Below are 20,291 nucleotides of genomic sequence, written 5' to 3'. Positions count from 1 at the left end.
TTGGGACGGCTTTTGGCCAGCGTGTAAATCGATCCACCATAGTGAGGAGATATGTGTAACCTTCAGATGGTGGAAGAGGTCCTACGATATCTAGGTGCACATGCTCGAATCGGTTGTCCGGCAGTGGGAAGTTTGCTAGGGGCGTGACTGTGTGCCGGTGAACCTTGGAGCGTTGGCACTGAAGGAAGGCCTTTGTCGACTGCCGGACATCCCGGTTGATGGAGGGCCAGACGAATTTTGTGGTCAGCAGGCGCTGAGTTGCCTTGATTCCCGGATGAGAGAGCTTGTGAAGGGTGTCGAACACCTTGCGTCGATAAGGTTCGGGTACGTAAGGTCGAGGCGTTCCGGTGGAGATGTCGCACAGGAGCTCCGTGTCGCACATCGGTAGTGCGACCATCCGGAACTCGAGTCCACCTGGTGCGTTGCACAGGTTCTGCAGTTCGCTGTCCGTCTGCTGAGCGCTCGCCATTTCCTTGAAGTCGACCAATGCGGAGGATTCTAGATGGCAAATGTTTGCCCTGGAGAGCGCGTCAGCAACGACGTTGTCGCGACCTTGGATGTGGCGGATGTCGGATGTAAACTCCGCAACGCAGGACATCTGACGCAGCTCCCGTTGGGAATGGGTTCCGCCATCTGGCCGCAAGTTGCAAAAGGCATGCACAAGTGGTTTGTGGTCGGTCATTATGACGAAGTTGCGACCTTCCACAAAATGGCGGAAATGCCTTACAGCCAAGTACACTGCCAGCAGTTCACGACCGAAGGCACTGTAACGTTGCTCGGTTGGTGAGAGCTTGCGTGAGAAGAACGACAACGGCTGAGGGCACCCGTCAACCACCTGCTGCAACACCGCACCCACCGCGGTGGCGGAGGCGTCCGTCACCAGGGCAAGCGATGCGTTTTCTCTCGGGTGTGCCAGCATTGTGCACTCTACGAGGAGCTCCGTGGCGCGGTGAAATGCCTGGCGCGCGGGGTCGTCCCACTGAAGTTCTATCGTCGGGTTGTGTTTTTCTTTCAACAAGTCTGTGAGTGGTTGAAGTTTTTCGGCGCAGTTAGGTAAAAAGCGGCGGTAGAAATTAAGCATCCCCAAAAACTCACGTAGTTGTTTTTTGTTGACGGGCTGGGGGAATTCTCGGATTGCCTGCACTTTACTGTCAAGAGGGCGAATACCCGATGCGTCGACTTTGTGTCCTAGGAACACCAGTTCATTTTTGCCGAACACACACTTGCTGACATTGACGACGATGCCGTAGTCCGCCAGGCGAGCGAAGAGGTTACGCAGATGTTGTGCGTGATCTTCGGCGGAGCCGCTTGCAACGAGGATGTCGTCGATGTAGGCGTAGCAACGGAAAACCTCGCAGCCCCTGGTCGACGAAACGCTGAAACGTTTGTGCAGCATTTTTGAGTCCGAATGGCATTCTGACGAATTCAAAGAGACGGAATGGTGTTGTGACCGCGGTCTTTTCGATGTCGGGCGGTTCAACTGGGATTTGGTAGTAGGCCCGGACCAGATCAATTTTGGAAAATATAGTGGTGCCGTCGAGAGTCGCTGTGAAATCGTGAATGTGAGGCACTGAATAGCGGTCGGCTGTCGTAATCCGGTTGAGAGCCCGATAGTCCCCACATGTCCGCCAGTCTCCAGGTGTTACTTTTGGGACCATGTGCAACGGTGATGACCATGGACTCTCGGACGGGCGGATGATTCCGAGGTCAAGCATATGCTCGAACTGTTGACAAGCGATCCGCAGTTTGTCGGGGGGAGTCGCCGTGGTCTTGCGTGCACGGGAGGTCCTGATGTTTCCATATGGTGCGTGACGTGGTGTCGCACGGGAACCTCGGTGTTGCAGGGACGGGTGAGGTCGGGGAACTCTTTGAGGATGTTAGAAAAAGGGCAGGTACCGCTCTCTGGAATCTGGGTGAGGCAGAGCGATGACGTTCTGGACGCTATTCCCGAAACGGAGAGATACGTCGTTGCGTCTAGGAGGCGCTTGCGGCGGACGTCCACCAATAATCCAAAGTTCCGGAGAAAATCCGCGCCGAGGATGGCGTGTTGAGTCCCGGCGACCAAGAAGATCCAAAGAAAGGTACGTCGAAGTCCAAGGTCGAAGGTCAGGGACCGTTCTCCAAAAACAGGGATGGATGTGCCGTTCACTGCTTGCAAGAGTGCGCACGGTGTTTGCCGACGTTCGCTGGGGGATGCAGGGAGAATGCTGACCTCGGCTCTGGTGTCGACCAGTAGCTGGAGGCCAGTTGACTTGTCTCTGACGAAGAAAAGCCGGCACCCCGTTTCTTCTGCACTGCTCGCCGACTTCAGTGCTAAGGCATCTCGTTTCCCGCTCCCGCTGTGCAAGGTGGTCTGCACCTTTTTGCTTGGTCCCCGAATGTTAAAACCAGCAGATGTTGGTGGAAGATGACCGGGAACGAGACCGGCTGCGGTAGCCCGAACGGCGTTCCGGAGATCTACCACGTTCGGTTTTGAGCGCAGCATTGGCCTTTGTCAGGTTCCGGATTTCCGATTGGAGCGTGCAGAATTCGGCGCTAGACGGTTAAGCAGAGGTTGCACTCACAGTCGCTTGTTGTGCCGGGAGAGGAGCCTGGATGTTGGAGACTGTGGGCGACGCCACCTCGAGCACATTATCCGCGAGAGCTGCGAGGTCGTGCAGTGGAATGTCACCAGCCGCTGCCAAAACCATGCATACGTTGGCGGGGAGGCACTGCAGGAAAAGCTGGCGCAGGATGGAGTCGTCCACGTTGCTCGCCTTTTCTCCGAGCAGTTGAGTCATGCGGCGAAGCATCTGGGATGGTTTCCTGTCTCCAAGATCTTCGGCCGTCAGGAGTTGTTGGAGACGTTTCTGTTCTGATGCCGAAGTGCGTCGTATGAGTTCGAGCTTCAGTGTGTCGAACGGGTTGTCATCGGGAGGAGTCAGGATGAGGTCACGGATTTCAGTTGTCTCAGTTGGTGACAGTGCAGCGATGACGTGGTGAAACTTCGTCATTTGTGCCGTAATCCTCCGGGTGCTGAACTGGGCTTCCACCTGGGCAAACCATAGCGCAGGGTCAGCCGGCGAAAACGGTGGGAGTTTCAGAGCCAGTGATGCCACGGAGGATGGTTGCTGCTGCTGTTCCTGCTGCGCCGATGTTTGGGCGTGGTCGTCGCTGTTAGCCATGGCGCTCGTCGAGAAAAGGTTGCTTAAAGAATACAGGGTCACCAATTCTAGTCGCGAAGGAACTTCAGTATAGGTAAAGTAAAACAAGATAACTGTTTTACTAAGGACTACGTAGGTTTAAGAATCAAAGCTGACAGCGGACCAGTAGACGTGTTTTCTTCTCGAGCCCCAGACGAAGACTCCCTCTCGCCGAGCTGTCTTTACGTAGGCGAGGGAGGACCCATTAAGCCGTCTGGCTCTTGAGCTGACGGTCCCAGGACGCTCCGCCACCAAGCTCTCCCCCTCCAGAATCCGCGGTGCCGGGTTTCACCCCTACGGCCGCCGTCTGCTTGCGCGGTCTTCGTCGCAGGACCGTCCGCTGTCTGGAGCATGTCTAGACGGGCCACGGTCCGCCACAGGCTATAGACGCTTTCAGACAGCTGTGCATGGGCGCCGCCATAACCGACCTTCAGTTTTAGAGCGCAGCTCTTAGGGGCTCGTTTCCGGTTTGAGCGACGTCGGCGTCGCCGTCGGCGTAACCGCGAGGTCACGTGACCCACCCAGGTCACGTGACCCCCCTAGGTCACGTGACCCCCCGAGGTCACGTGACCCCCTGAAGTCACGTGACCCCCTTGAAGTCACGTGACCCCCTAAGGTCATGTGACCCCTTCAGGTCACGTGACCCCCAAAGGTCACGTGAGCCACTGAGGTCACGTGACCCCCTGAGGTCACGTGACCCCCTGAAATCACGTGACCCCCTCGAGGTCACGTGACCTCAAGGAGTCACCTATCCCTCAGTACACTTCCATCTTCCTCCTCAAGAGCTGCGCTCTAACCGGCGTTACAGGGAATTGTAAACGGCTTTCATTTTTTTGTTTCTTATTCCGTTCGCTTCACTTCATCATTGCTACAGCAGGACAGGTTATTTATTGCCACTTTAGGTGCTACTGTGTCATTGTCCCCAGCATAGACCTTCAGGGAGGCTGGTCAACTCCCGCTTCAGTGGCTCGGATTCTCGGTAAGATAAGAGAAGATTGGCTATAGAGGCTCAATCTGGCGCGTGTTTAAAGCGTCTATATAATTCCTCTCCCCTTTCAAAGAATTTTGTCACATCTGAAAGATTAGATGTTGAAAAGAGGGATGGAGAAGAAAGTCAGACGAAAGGAGAGGTGAAGCAAAGCGACTGACTGTATCGTTCTGGGCGAGCCAACGCGGGACACCTCTCTCTGAGGAGCGCGGACTGGGGTGGTGTGTTGCCTAACCCGGGGGGCACTTGAAGGGACCTGGCCCGGGCTCGGCTCAACTGCGAAGACACCAGTTTACACCTGGCACTGCCAGGCATGCAGGGGGTCTGAACCTACGCTGGGCTCGGGGCTCAAGGTGATTGGTGACGCCACTCACCAAACACTTACGAGAGCACAAGTCCCCTGTGGCGATGCAACCCTCTAAAAGAGCATTCAGTACAAGTAGATATTAATTGTCCCAAGCGAGAGAGATACACTTCAACTTTAAAAAAAGCACAGCTCAGATATGATGGACGCCCAAGTGCGGTTTTCTGTCTAGTCCAATGTATCTTACATGCTCCAAGTGAACTAAAGAACATAGCAGTGTCTCAATGATAGCATTTTAAAATAATAGATTATATCGTCGTTATAGATGAACTCACAGTTACAAAGTAAAATGTGCGGAAAATACTAAATGGTGAGCTAAAGTACCGTGTTTACTTGAATAATAGCTGCACTATTTATGAACAAGGCCCCTTGCATCTACTTTTCTGCAGAACACATATACAGCCAATCATCGCGTCGCGCATAAATAACATAGCGAATTACTAAATCGAGAACACGATTATCCATAAAAATGCAATCTTCACAGATGGTGTCTTCGCGCGAAGACGTTATCTCTGCCATGTAAACCGCTGTCGATCAAGGTGATTACTGTCGATCAAGGTGATTGGCAATCCGCGTGCTCCGCGGAAAAGCAAATCCTCGGGATTTTTTTATAAACAGTGCGGCTATTACTTGAGTAAATACGGTATGCACAGCTTTCTTAACCCAAATACCTAATAATGTTTTTTTTTTAAACTTGTTTTTCTAATTAAGTGTGAAACCTCTTTTTCAGCAGCAAATGGAATATACTCATGTGAAACCTATTACTTCATTCTAAATCTGGGTCATTCTTCCTCTGCAGTGTGCCAGTTTGCTCAAAATGAAATCAGGTGGTCTCTTCGTCTCAAGAAAAATAATTTTCAAGGCTAGTGCAGCCTTAGCAAAGCATTTTCTTAAGGCTTCCTGATAGAGACCAACACAGTTACCTTGGAACAAACCAGTCAATGAATAGATAAATGACAACCAGAATCAAGATAGACATTCCACTGAACAGAGCAACCAAGTGAAATCACCAATTAGCTGAACATGCAGGCAGTCGTAACCTACTAACTTGATAGCCTCCACCAAAAACTCTTTTGATTGCATCAGTTGCCAAAATAAACGGGAAACATGTGCACGATAAAGAGAGACATTGTACGATGGTTCCCACATCAATCGTAGCTGTCGTCTATGACACTGGGACATGGCACGTCTCAATATAACATCGTGGCGTGCTTGTCTTCTTTAATGTCCATCACCAATAGATGCCTACCGGATCCTACTGAGTAGTAGGGGGTACAATTTGGGACGCAGTCTTTCTTCGAAATGAGCTTCGGTCACTTTCCTTAGTCCCAGGTGTTGCTTGGGGTCTTGTGAAATGACAGCCCCGGCACGCCCTTGCCCACAGGTACCACGACAAATGCCAAAAAAAAGCACCAAGAATACAAAAACGCACGAGAGGCTTAACCACGTCGTTCACATTTTCTGTCTTGTATGAGGAAGCGGGGCACCCTTCTGGTGATACTTGGCAACCGACAATCGAGCAGGCATTATCAGTATACAGGCGGCTGTGCTCCATGACACCTATTCAGGCATGTCAGTCGAGAAGAGCATGGCAAACACCATCTTTTGGTTCCCCGGTGTTGACCAAGAGAGTTAAAACCATGTAAGAAGGTGCAAGGCATGTGCCCAGTTCTGTTAAATGCCTCTGGTGCAGGTTCGGGTCAGCAAGTTGGATACCAAGCAACACTGAACACGACTTCTGGTATATTATGCCGTACCGCTGGAGAGTTACGTAATACTGATCGTGGTTCACTCGGACACAAAACAGATAGAAGCATCGGCTGAGACCACACTGGAAGCCCAGTGCAACACCTTCGGTCGATTTAGACAGCTAAGGGCACTGGTGTTTGACAACGACCCTAGTTTAATAGTGCTGTTTTCAAACAGCTTTTACAGCGGTCATGTACAGCACCCCACCACTACTTTGTGTCACCCGCAGTTCAACAGATTAGCCGAGTATGCAAATGTAGAGTCAAGGGGGACATTCACGAGGTTCAGCCTTCGCAGCCTTGAAACCACGCTTGTAAGCACTTCCCCACTATTGTTGAAGTTTCACTGCTGCAGAACCTCAGCAAAATATAGGAAGCACTCATCAGAGCTGTTATTTGGCTACTGCATCTGATCCCAGGCTGATTTTGTCTATATGCATATAACCACCCTTTTGGTGAGGGAGAACCTGTGTGGGCACGCAGTTTCGGCCTACGGTGAGTTCCTAAAGTTGTCTGCTCACTTGATGGTATACAAATGAACACAGTAGGAACCACAAGAGGATGGAGGTTACTCTGTTGGAGATTCGGTGGCTCAACGATCAGGCTGCTCCTTGACAGCAGGAGGCAACCAAAACGGGCCGGTAGAGTGGCCAAGTGATGGGATACCCTGACGGGAGACGAGTAGTGGCCGAGATTCACGGTCAGCGTGGACCCTGCCGGCGACAAAGCAGATGGGATTGACTTTTAGGTTTAGGTTTAATTATTGAGCAGAACATCAGAACTGAAGAACAAGAATGGCAAAAGAGGCGCGAGCTCGGGATTGAGCTTGCACTCATAATAGCACAAATAGAGTCCTTGATGATTAAACAACTAGTAAAAGCCAATTATTACATTCTCCCTTGCCTATTTATTTTTTTAACAAAACCTTAACAAGAACATTAAGGCGGTGGTCCCACGGCCCCAACCATAATACCGGTGGCAGCTGTGCTAACGCTCCTGTTTGTGGTGCAAATGTCGCGTCTGTGCACGCGTTACCTATTGCGTTCCTTTTGCGAACAAATTGCCAATTTCTCATTACTCTTTTAGTGCAAAATATGATACGCATGTTTCAAAACTTAACGCAAAATGAGACAAGAAAAAGTGCAAGTTTTGATATTTTCAAAGACATACCCCTATGCATTCCAAGTTTTTAGACTTGTAATGTAGCCAAGACGGTGTTCTCTTTTTTTCTTGAATAGATGAATGACTCGTCTAATTCCGTGTATACGTGTTTTTTCTTAGCACACTCACATTTTTTTATACTAATTCAAAATAAGTCTTTTTTACGCAATATTTAAGTCTCGTAACTCAGTTTCACATAATAATGTAGCAACGACATTTGAATTGAATTGAATTGGTTTTATTTAGACACTAGGTCAAGGGTAACAGGACAAAAGGCAGATTATTTCTGCCTGACGTGGTCCTATCACCCGTTTACAATGCTCAGCAGGCGAAAACAAGAACAATAAACATTAAAGAAGTACAAGAAGATACAATAGCACATAAAAATCAATCAACACCGCAGATTTTGTACAGAGCCCATACAATTGTTAGTGCACTTAACACTTTGGAAGTAAATGAAACAGGTAATACAACTCATACGCAATGAAAATACAATCTAAAAGTATTTACTCAACCTGACATGGACAGAAGATACCGCTTTATACTAATTTTAAAGCTGTGTTTTGATACACAATCTGAAATTATTTCCCTAACAGCGGGATGTTTATTTAGGAAATCACGTATCAAGTATGCTAATTGGTGATCTCTATAATTTGTCCTAAACTAAGGTATTCTATAGGAGCCATGACGAAGATTGTATCGTGTGTTACTTGGAAGAAGTGCGTCAAAAAAGCGGGTGGGGTCACTGATTGTTTCGTTATAGATATACATTGAAAGTTTAAGGAGGAATAGCTGACTAATGGTAAGAAAACCGTATTTAAAAAATATCTGTGCTGTGTGTTCAGTACGGTGAAGGTTTTCTATACAACGTATCACTTTCTTTTGCAAAAGAAGCAACCTATCAATATCTGCTTTAGTTGTTGAACCCCAAACTAATAAACAGTAATGGAGATGTGAGCACACTAAAGTATAGTACAACTGACGTTTTAACCAACATGGAACCAGCGATCTAAGTTTGTACAAAATACCAATAGATCTTGAGATGCTTGCGTGCATTTTATTTATATGAGGTGTCCAGCTTAGATTTTCTTCAAAAACAACTCCCAAAAATTCATAAACGTTGACACGCTCGATGACAGAGTCTTGGAATTTCAAAAGAATTTCACAATCGTCAGGTTTACTTCGTGGCTTAAAAATTACATATTTCGTTTTTGTAACATTTAACTGAAGTTGATTAGAGTCAAGCCAATCCAATAACTCGTTGAGCCAAGTGTTAGAGTAACTTCTAGATCACGTAAAGATGGACCAGAAAAAAATAAGCTTGTATCGTCGGCATACAAAACTATTTTGGGAGTGTTTGGTATACGCACAATATCATTAATATAAATAATAAAAAACATAAACAAATTAGGGGCGTGCTCCTTGTAAATATAGGAACTCAGCACACAAAATATTAGAAGTGCAACCCACCCGTTTTCTTGTGAACGCAACTTGATTGTGATAAAATTTCAAAGAATTCACTTAACGCGTTCTTGGTTTTCCCCGACAGCGTTCTGGCATCTGATCACTTTTTTTTTTTCATTGTATGCTACGGAACTGAGCTGGTTCACTGTAAGCGTAATTTTTTTATTCATATTCAGATTCAGATCTGTTTAAAATAATTTTAAATGATGGGACTACTTTGAAGCTCGACTCCGTATGCAAGAAACCGGTTTCAAAGAAGAGGACAGATAATTAAAGAACCATTCTTTAATGAGAGCTTTTATCGTTCTGATTAAAATCGCTTTCTATGACTGTATAATTTTTGAAGCATACTAATTGTCCTAAATAATAAAGATAACTTATGTTGTAGCAGACGACGTGCACTTGCGCCATCTTTTGAAAGATGGCTGAAATTCGAGGTTGAGAAGTACAGGAAAACTGGCACTGATTCTGTCCCTGTCGCAGAGAATTCTTTTCTTAAACATTTTCTCGCGCTACTTCCTCGTTCTTGCAGTGAGTCAATCAATCTCGCAAGAAAAAAAAAAGAAAACGAGACGCGCGTTACTAGGGTCAAGAGCAAGTTCTCGAAAACATTTATTGCCCGTCATGTTCCGGCACCACGAAAGGTGCAAATATTTAACTCCATATGATCGTGACGACGAAAGGGATTTTTTTCCCTTCATTCCACTATTTTTAACATACATTTTTTTAACGTTCCAGCTTTCAACCGCGCTGCTTCTGTTTTGTTCGCCATCGTGCAGGGATTTGAGATTTTCAGATTTAACGTTCCTCGTAGACAACTTACGGAGAGTGTTATGTGTAAACCGCAGTGACTGGTCCTCATGGTAAGGCAACAAACAGCCAGTCATCGTGGCTCAAATCTGAGGCTCATTAAAAGGGTCTTATAGGGTGTATTCACTGGCGGCCATATCTGTGTGCGCTAGCGCTGAGCACGTGCTGATGGCGAGCTTCCGTAGTTATCTTGCAACGTGCACTCCGCACCGTCGAGATAGAGATTGCCGGTCTTGGCAGCCTATTAATGAGAGCTCGTTCTGAGCATGCGCTCTAAACAGGGGCCTCAAATATGGCGGTCGGTGAATACCCCCTATTAACCCCCTTTCCATGAAGTGCTCTATCAAAAGAGTTCCACGTGTGCGAAGCCCTCGCTAAGTTGTCTTTCTTTGGATTAATTTTTTATTTCATTTATTCAAATAAGAACAATGTCAGACGATCAACTTTCATGGTGTTGGTTTAATAATGCAACGACTCCAAGCTTCCACTTTGCGCTCTGCGCCAACCGCGACTCTTGCCCTTTGCGACTAATTATAAGCAGCCAGGTCCGACTTGCTAGAAACAGCGGCTCAGCTGAGGCTGTGGGAAAGAAAGCAATGCCAAAGCCAGCGCTCGAGCTGAGCGGGACTCAAGCCGCTTCTCAAGACAGTCGCGCGCCCCAATCTTTGCACTGCTTTTTTTTCACTCGGTCTCAGCTGAGACGCTGTTCTAGCCAACGTTGTTAGAACCAACTCAGTTCTGGAACTCCGCGCCGGAGGGGGTCCCTTTGCCTGGCGCCTGTTAGAGGGCGCGCGCTCCGCATTAATACTCGCTATCATCATCATTGACGGCGCGCTTGTGGCCGTTGCATCTGGCCATCTGGCCTACTGAGCTTACGGATGTTCGTGGCGCTTTTTCTGACAGTAGCAGACTACGAAAAAGCTCCAGGTAGGCAGAGAATCAGGCGTGCTGAACTTAGCTCGTCCATCAAGTCAGCGTGCCCAAGATAATAACGGCGACAGAACGAAAACAATGCCCCCAACGCAATCGAAGCGTTCGGATACTTACGCTCGTATTGGTGTGCTGCGATCACGGCCAGCAATGGAATTGCCTTGGTAAGACGGCACATCTACTATTACAGTATGTACAGACTTGCCCTGATTGTAGCCATCGGATTGTGGCGCCGACGAATTTGAGTTGTTCGAAACGCTTCGCGCTGTCAGCACAGCTAAGGCGGCGGCGTTTTGAAATAATACAGAGGGTATGCCATCATGGTCTTACTGCTTATCATGCTCAAGTTGTATTTTTACAACTTGGGCGAAAGGGCGAAAACCAACCATAAACCATGCTGGTCGCCGAGGAGTCGGGTTGGGACTCGCATACAGTTGCAGCGGTTGGCAGCCGCGGAGCAGTAGCAGACGAAAATGCGCGGATTAATGCGCCGGCAGCGCCACCTCGCCGCAAAAGAATCGGACACGGTTTCGGACTCCCTCCAATGTACGGCGTCTACGGAAAGTTCCACAACTCAGTTGATATAGCAACGTTGGTTCTAGCTAGCCTGCCCAGGATCACAACTTGTGAACTTTCCTTGCGCAAAGTTGTAACTTGGCGCCCATTGCTTTCGCTGCACTCCAACCTAAGAAAGAATAAACGAGCAGCGCACCTGACGCTCGATATGCATAAGGTCAACGTCCGGCCTGTTGCAGATTGGAAAGAACTTGAAGCTCACGAGAAACGAGAAGAAAGAAGAAGGCTCGAGGCACGAGCGGAACGAGGCAAACGACAGAAGCCGATCGAGACACTTCTCTGTAATGATGTATATTCGATTGATTTATTAGTGTAAATACAGTTTGTGTTTTGTTTTTACGCTTATTGCCTGATTTAAATACGACGCCCACACGACCTCTTCAATTGTGAGACATTATGGTGCCGAAACCCGGGAACGAGAACGATTGAGGTGAGCGGATTTTCCACCTTTGTGGAACACCTGCCTGGAATGCTGTTTCCGAGAGCTGTGTGGGAGATCGTCAAACATGGAACGTCTCAAGGCAAAACGTGGAGCGAAGCGGTCGCAAAACACGAAAATTATCCACGAGGCGACAGCGGGGATGGAGACAGCGGACCTGGCATCGCTGACTGCCTGGCTAGAAAGGCTGAAGGCCAATAACAGGGCTCTTCAAGAGTTGAACGTGGAGATAGAAGATCATATATCGGAACAAGACCTCGTCGCAGAATACACTACGGTCACGGAGTACGACGACGAGGCCATCCGAATGATGGCGCTGTTGGACTGCAAGGCAGACTCACTGAGACGTAAAGAACAACAGGCACAGGCCACCCAGATGACCACATCCGCGACAGCATCTGCGACTGTCACTACAGACCTGGGAAGAAATCGCACCAACATGACTAGCGGCGTGAAGCTTCCTAAGTTACGACTTCAAACTTTCAACGCTGAGGTCAGCGCGTGGCAGAGCTTCTGGGAGCAGTTCGGTCGGGCTGTCCACGAAAACGATAGCATTCCACGATCGGACAAGTTTCAGTACCTGCGCAACCATGTCACCGGATCCGCGGCGGCGGCCATCGCTGGGCTCCAGGCAACTGAGGCCTGCTACGACGATGCCATTGAAATCCTGACTCTGCGCTTCGGTGATAAACGAAGGATCGAGCAAAATCATCTGGCGAAGCTCCGAGCACTGCCTCCTGTTGCCTCCGCGAAAGACACGAAAGGCCTCCGAAAGATGTACGATCACGTCCAGACGAACATCCGAGGTCTGAAAGGGCTCGGCGTGGGATCGGCAACGTACTGCACGATGATGTCCGATATCCTCCTCAAGGCCTTGCCGAGCGAAGTCGTCGTAAATTATCACCGGCAGCAGGCAAGCAGTACTGCCTACAGGTCGACGGGAGAAACGCAAAACAGTCCGACTTCACTGACTTCACCGGCGGTGCAGGACACAAGACACCCTGTCGACGGACCACTTTCCACCCGGAGCGCTTCAAGGCCGCCCTCTTTCGCCGATGCCGAAGATGAGCTCGCCGATATTCTAAGCTTCCTTCGGATCGAAGTTGAGAGTAGGGAGAGAGCCGGAGTAGTAGAAGAACGGCAAGAGACTCAGAAGAAAAGGACTGAAAGACCCAGAATGCCAGCAGCCTCTGTGCTACATGCAAATATCACAAGCCCCTGCTTCTTTTGCCGGTCCACAAAGCACGCAACAGAAGTATGTACTGGCGACCTCACGTTAGAGGTGAAGAAAAGGAGGCTGGCGGAAGAAAACCGCTGCTTCAGATGCACAATCGGAGGGCACCGGGCGAGGGAGTGTCGGCGGAAGGTGACATGCGCGTCGTGCTCCGGTCGACATGCCACATCCATGTGCGACCCGAACTGGAAACCTAACGTGAAGAAATCGGATAGGGGTGCCCCTGCGACAAGCGTCCAGAACGCAATCTCCGACAGTGCTGACGTCCCATTGGATTCCGAAGTGCTTCTTCAAACGTTCCGAGCCTGGGCTGAGGAAGGAAACCAAAGACTTTACGTGCGAGCCATTATCGATGGAGGCAGCCAACGGACGTTCATTCGTGAGGATCTTTCTCGCAAACTCGGCCTCAAGGTTCTGGGATATGTTAGCCTCCGGCTAAATACGTTCGGCCACTCCACGTCAAGACCGCAACGTCGGAGACTAGTACAAGTACGGTTGCACAGCCAGTACGGCCAAGAAGAGTGCGTCATCGAGGCCGTCGGGTACCCTTCATCTGTAAGGACGTTGTGCAGGTACCCGTCGACCACGAATTTGTTCGCCGTATGATGAAAAACGGTCGTCGTATTGCGGACATGCTTCTCTCCCCTCTGGCCACTGCTGAAGAAGGCATTTCCCTTCTGGTCGGTTCAGACCAGTTGTGGCGAGTGAACGGTGACCAAGTGCTGCATTGCAAGGAAAATCAGAAAATGGTAGCTATAAGCACCATTTTTGGCTGGACCTTTCAAGGCCCAGTGTCAAACCACAGCTCTCTCAAAGGCAGCGCCAGCAGCATGGTATGCGTGCTAAGAACGGAATGCTTCACGAACGAGGACGTCGGAGACATCCTGCGGCGTTTTTGGGAGCTAGAGAGCATCGGAATTTCTGACCAGCCCTCCAGCAAGATGGAAGAACAGAACGAACTGCTGAACGAGTTCAACCGAACAATACGGAAAGTGAATGGACGGTACGAAGTCGGTCTACCGTTCAGGGTCGGCGCGGGAGAACTGAAGGATAACCGCACGCTGGCATTGAAACGTCTTGAGAGTTTGAAAAAGAGATTGTCACGCGACGAGTCCTTCGCAAAAGATTACGACAACGTCATACGCAGCTACATCACCTCAGGACACGCAGAAAAAGTTTCAACAAGCCCATTTTGCGCCGAGTCGACAAACCCACGGATTTATTATATGCCCCATCAGCCCGTAATTCGGAATGAATCCGAGACCACCAGGCTGACAGTCGTCTTCGACGCTTCGTCTCATCTCCCGGAGTTGCTTCACTCAATGAACAACTGGAAAAAGGGCCGAATTTGAACGCCGACCTGGTCGGAATCTTGGTGCGCTTCCGTCTACACCCAATCGCCTTAACAGCGGACATAGAAAAGGCGTTTCTGCAGGTCAGCGTTCGACCTGAAGATCGAGACTTCCTACGCTTCCTGTGGTTTCAGAGAGATTCGTCGTCAGCAAGCTCTAAACGAACCGTTGAAGAGTGGAGGATGACGAGAGTGCCCTTTGGGACATCGGCCAGCTTCTTTCTACTAACCGCCACTCTTACTCATCACCTGAGCAACGTCAATGGAGATTTGCGATCGACTGCGGAACTGCTTCAACGGGGATTCTACGTCGACGACCTCCTGATCGGAGCCCCCACTATTGAAGAAGCGGCGCGAATACAGGAACAAGCCAGCCAGATTTTAGAAGATGCAGGAATGAGACTCCGGAAGTGGTCTACCAACGCGACAGAACTGCAAAGATCGTTCGATAAAGCTGCATCAACGTCTGCACTCTCTGAGCCGAGAGCTGTACTTGGACTTCTTTGGCGACGTGACGCTGACACGCTGGCCATTCCAGTGGAGAGAATCCTGTACTTCGTCACGTGCAGTGGGACGACGAAGCGCTATGTTCTCCGTGCATCAGCTAGGGTTTTCGACCCGTTGGGACTCCTTGCTCCGTTCGTCATACGAATCAAGGTTTTGTTTCAACGAATCTTGGAACGAGGAATCGGTTGGGACGACGATCTAACGGACGACCTACTGGTGCAATGGCGGCGATGGTGCGCAGAACTTCCACAATTAGAAGAGATAGTGATTCCTCGCTGCATCGTGAAGGCGCCAAGAGAAGTCATATGTTCTCTCCAACTACACGTCTTCTGCGACGCAAGTCCGGTGGCCTATGGCACTTGTGCCTACCTGAGGGCTGAACGAGAAGATGGGAAGGTAGAGGTGAACTAGATATTTTCGAAAACACGTGTGGCGCCCATAAAGCGAATAACACTACCTCGACTAGAACTCATGGCTGCAGTGATTGGAAGACGGCTGGGCCACTATCTTGGAGAGATCATGAACATTCAAGAGACCTTCTACTGGACAGATAGCGCTATCACACTTCACTGGATCCGCGGGTCAACAACTCAGTGGAAGCCCTTTGTGGCAAATCGAGTGGCAGAGCTCCAATCTGGAGGGTCACCTTCTACATGGAAGCACTGCCCCGGACAAGAAAATCCGGCAGATTTGATGACACGGGGAATATCTGCGGAAACTCTAAAAGGTATGCAATTGTGGTGGAAGGGTCCAAAGTGGCTTGGTAAAACCGAAGACGTATGGCCGAACCTCGTCATGGGCGACGACGTTCCAGTAGCAGTTATTGCAGAGGAAGGAAGGCTGGAACATCACGTATTGCAAACTGCAACAGAGGGGATTGCACCTCTATTGGAACTTGGACGGTACGGGGCGCTGGAACGGATCCTCAGGATTACTGCATGGATTATGCGGTTTGTAAAGAACTGCCGAACGCGGCGAAGCCGACGTGAGGGCCCGCTAGCGTCCGAAGAACTTGAACGAGCCGAGACTTGGTGGATCGCACGAACGCAACAGGAAGCTTTTACACAAGAAGTGAACGATCTAAAGACAGATAAGAAACTGGAAAGGCGATCCAGCATAGTCTCGCTCGCCCCCTTCATTGACACCAACGGATTGTTGCGAGTGGGGGGACGACTGCAACAATTAAACGAAACAATCGAGATCAAGTACCCGCTTTTGCTACCTCCCGATCACCGCTTCACTGAGTTATTGGTAAGAGACTGCCATCGTCGAACACTGCACGGCGGACTTCAGGACACATTAACCCAAGTCCGAGAGCGGTTCTGGATACCGCGAGCAAGACAGCTGGCCAAGAAGGTCATCAACAAATGTATTGGTTGTCGATTGGCCCGACTCAAGCCGGCTAACGCTCCGACCGCACCTTTGCCGCAGGATCGGATCACCCAAGCGAATCCTTTTGAGGTGGTCGGGATCGATTTTGCCGGTCCACTGATGGTAAAGACTGCAGCATCAGATGAAAAGTCGTACATTGCGCTTTTCACATGTGCGGTAACAAGAGCCCTACACCTAGAGCTTGTCTCCAACCTATCGACAGAGGCGTTCATCATGGCCTTCCAGCGCTTTACTGCTCGAGGGGGCTTACCCAGTGTTGTCTACTCAGACAATGCCCTCACCTTTAAGAGGGCAGCAAAGGGCTTATGCGGCGTATGGGACGTGCTGAAGAACCGCCGCTTCCAGGACCACTGCTCGCAGCATCGGATAAAGTGGAAGTTTATCGCCGAGAGAGCAGCCTGGTGGGGCGGGTTCTTGCAAAGGATGGTCCAGACAGTGAAGCGTAGTCTAAGGAACATACTAGGAAGGAACAAGTTTAGTTTCGAAGAACTAACGACCATGCTCCACGAGGTGGAAGCCGTCGTGAATTCTCGACCTTTGGCCCCTGTTCACGACGCTCCACACGAGCAGGATGCTTTAACGCCTGCGCACTTCTTGTTGGGCAGGCGTCTGACGGCTTTCCCATCAGTCAAGCTAGAAACTATACCAGGTTCTGCGAGAGGGGACATTACCAGACGTTGGCTACACAGGCAGCAACTACTGGACCATTTCTGGCGGAGATGGCGGAAGGAATACCTCCTTCAGCTCCGCTCCGCACACCGATCGCCCGAGACACGGACAAACGACCTACAGAACGGGGACCTCGTTCTTGTTCACGAAGACAAGACCCCACGGCTCACGTGGAAAACGGGGAGGATCGAAACAGTTCAGCTGGGCAGAAACAACCACGTGCGTTCCTGACTAGTGCGCCTACCGAGCGGGGTAACGCTTCGGCGCCCCGTGCAGCTCCTTTACCCCCTGGAACTGGCAAGTGAATGAACCAAGGCAACTCTCACGCGCAAAAAGAAAGAAGGGGGGGGGGGGGAGGATGTTGCAGATTGGAAAGAACTTGAAGCTCACGAGAAACGAGAAGAAAGAAGAAGGCTCGAGGCACGAGCGGAACGAGGCGAACGACAGAAGCCGATCGAGACACTTCTCTGTAATGATGTATATTCGATTGATTTATTAGTGTAAATACAGTTTGTGTTTTGTTTTTACGCTTATTGCCTGATTTAAATACGACGCCCACACGACCTCTTCAATTCTGAGACACGGCCCATCTGCCAGTGAAGGAAACAAAGGTGCGGGGCACCAGCGACGAAGCAGCGTTCTTTCGAATTTTACTCATGGAGGAATACCTGCAACTGCTGTGCCTCCAAACGGACCAGTAACGAAACGACAGAAAATACCAACTCTGGCCTCAGCGAAGAAATGCAGCGGCACTTTTTAAGTCATGGGCCTTACATGGCGGGTTAGCTCATTGAACGTTGTTTGATTCATGTGAACCGCGCAGTCCTAGCTGCACGCTTATATTTTCCTAATTTTTCAGAATTGCCAAAAAGTGGTTCAAATAAGAAAGCACATTATATTTAACTTAAAAAAAGGAAGTGCGAAAAAAAAAAGAACAAACTTCTTAAGACAAAGTACGGTACCCAAATGTTCAACCAAAGCCACCAGTTCGTAGGGCGGAACATGGGTGCAATATGCTTGTGCTTTCCCGGGCATGCACAGGAATCTACCAGGAGAACGATCCTTATACCGTAAGCAGAGGTCGACATTTTTGGTTGGACTGACTGACTCACAGCTAGCTCAAACTGAAAAAGTGAGTCACATATCCTCGCGCTTACAGCCGCGCTCACCCTCAAGTCCCCAATCACGATTTCATGAACTCACCGGACTCACAAGCTCATCGCACTCACGAACGTACGCCCATCAGCGAACTCACTCTCTCACGAGCTCACTCAATCAGAAGTAGGTCTCGCCCTCGCCGTACTCGCGGAGCTGTCGCTCAATGTGCCCGAGCGGGTTTCTACAACTCCGTGACGGTCATTGCGTCTTCCGCCGCTCCGGCGCCAGCCGTAACGTCGCCAAGTGAAGAAATGCTCTGTCCATTTGTCAGCTTCGCTTCGGCTTCTTCCGAGCGTCGGCCGAGCGCTTGAGAAAGGCGCGCTTTGTTAGGATACAAGGGCCCATTATGCCACCAGCGCGAGTCTCGTGAAGAAGTAGTCTTTAAGGGTGTGCTTTCGTTTCAAACATTCAGGACAACTTCTTGCACGTATGAAGTGAGCGTCGGCATTGTTGTTCAATCGGATTAATAATTATTATTCATACATGCGCCACCGTAGGTGCGTGTTTTGTTTCTGCATAGAATATTGCGAACTTCTCCTTAATGGTAGGGCGGTTTGCTTGGCAAGTCAATGTCTAGTAGAGTGATTTCGGAACGGTCTGTTTTCGTATTTATTGTCTTTCACACAAAAATATTTCACCTCAAATAACTACCTGTTCATTTTTTTTGTTGTTTCGGAAAGAAGGAATGGTTCAAGAACCTCGTACGTACCATATTTTTGTATAATATTTTTATGGCGTTTCTAATTTTTCGTTGCATGGAACATGCCAATTAAAGCTAGAACTTTCTAATATGCCTACCCAGTGCCTCGTTAAATGATACACTTTATGGATCCTGACACAAAGCCGTTATCGGTGTCAGATGCCTTCGGTATTCTTGTTGCTTGGATAATGTGGGCTTGTGTTCATACTTGTCAATAGATTGAATACAAACGTCTACAGATGACATGCACAAAGTTTTGTCGTGTATTAAAATAATTTGTTAATTTTTGATGGGTGGGAATTTCTCAAAATGTGTTCATTAATTTGAATCAATAAACGGCCTACTGGTCTAAGCGCAAGTTCTTTTACCTTCTATATTGAAATTACTTCTCGTCTATGTATTGATAAACGAATTCGGATATCCACGCTAAATTTGAGGAGTTGCGAGGGCGCGGTCAGTCTATTTAATTAAATTATCCACAATTCTTCAAGATTTTCTCGTTAGATGCAAAAGAGTTTGGGGGCTTAAAGGGGCTGTGCAACGACATTGGGTAGGAATATCTCTTACTTTACACCAGCTTCCTGGCACTAGTGGGACCCCAGAATACTCGAACGCAACACCACTGACCAAGAAGCGCCTGCGTCGCGGCGGAATTCAAAGGATGATAGCGGAGCTTTTCTTTCGGTCTCTCCTTCCAAAGCCGCCTTTCGCTCCTTCGCGAAATTTGATGACGGAGCTGTGGGACAATGGCAACAGTACGATCCCCGGGAATGCGTCATCGAGCTTTGCGGTGACGATATTCAGATGCTGCTCACACAGTGGACGCGAAGGCTGCGTACGCATTCGATATGGGCTCGTGACAATCGATGCCTCGGCATGCCTTTCGGGTAGTGGCCCGTGTCCAATCGCTGCAATGACGACAATAGCCGAGCCATAACAATGTCTGGAACTCAGCACGTGTCCTGTGCTTTGCCAACCCCAGCGCGTGGCTATGATCAACATTGGCGGCATATAATCGGCTCCAGATCACGTGGCCGCTTGTTCTGGCTGAGAGTTGAGGGAGTGAACGGTGCTCATTTTTTTTAATTTTTTTTTTTACTTTTATTGCGTGGGATGAAAAACGAACGCGTGTTTCATAGGTCATTAACGTTATGGATCCGTTTTAAGCGGTATTTGCGCAAAGTACAAAAATTGTTGCATCGCCCCTTTAATATCTTCAAGCGAATAACTGGGTGAAGTTCAGCTAGTTGGTACATATCGCAAAAGGAATCGGTCAGCTAAAACGATAGGGACAAAACACTGGCAGGAAGAAACAGACGTTACGTGTAAGTCTTTAGGTGTGAATATTTCGGTTACTTTAGGCGTTAACTTTTAGTTTAAAGGAGTTGTGCAACGATTTTAACGTTGAAAGAATTGGCATCTTCTACTTTTGTCGTCGTTCATCTTGTCCCAAAGGACAAAAAACACACCTCCTTCCTTCAAAATGTGGCGATTCCGCCACGTAATCGCGATGCAAAAATTAGGATATCCCCCAACCTGTAGCCGCGACCGGCGGCCATGAGAACCACGCAGCATGACGTCAATGGGGGTCTTGTAGAAAGATAACAAGTTGTGCGAA

At 49.1% G+C, this 20,291-nt stretch overlaps 1 protein-coding gene and 1 pseudogene across 1 annotated transcript in view; one reads left to right on the top strand and one right to left on the bottom strand.

Moving 5' to 3' along the window:
- The window catches only part of LOC115327260 (nicotinamide N-methyltransferase-like), a 37,159-nt gene extending 26,334 nt beyond the window's left edge, over positions 1-10,825 (bottom strand). Inside the window, exon 1 of the mRNA XM_042292803.1 lies at positions 10,765-10,825. Within this exon, the coding sequence (XP_042148737.1) occupies positions 10,765-10,825 (61 nt within the window). The remainder of the gene's footprint in view (positions 1-10,764) is intronic.
- A 2,703-nt stretch (positions 10,826-13,528) lies between these two features.
- On the top strand, positions 13,529-17,124 carry LOC120844820 (annotated as a pseudogene).
- The last annotated feature ends 3,167 nt before the right edge of the window (positions 17,125-20,291 follow it).

The sequence above is a fragment of the Ixodes scapularis genome, unplaced genomic scaffold (genome assembly GCF_016920785.2).
Source record: "Ixodes scapularis isolate PalLabHiFi unplaced genomic scaffold, ASM1692078v2 PGA_scaffold3__209_contigs__length_174095766, whole genome shotgun sequence".
In the NCBI taxonomy this organism is placed as follows: Eukaryota; Metazoa; Arthropoda; class Arachnida; order Ixodida; family Ixodidae; genus Ixodes; species Ixodes scapularis.
Note: the sequence above shows the minus strand (reverse complement) of the source record. Positions and strands in the feature narration are given on the sequence as shown.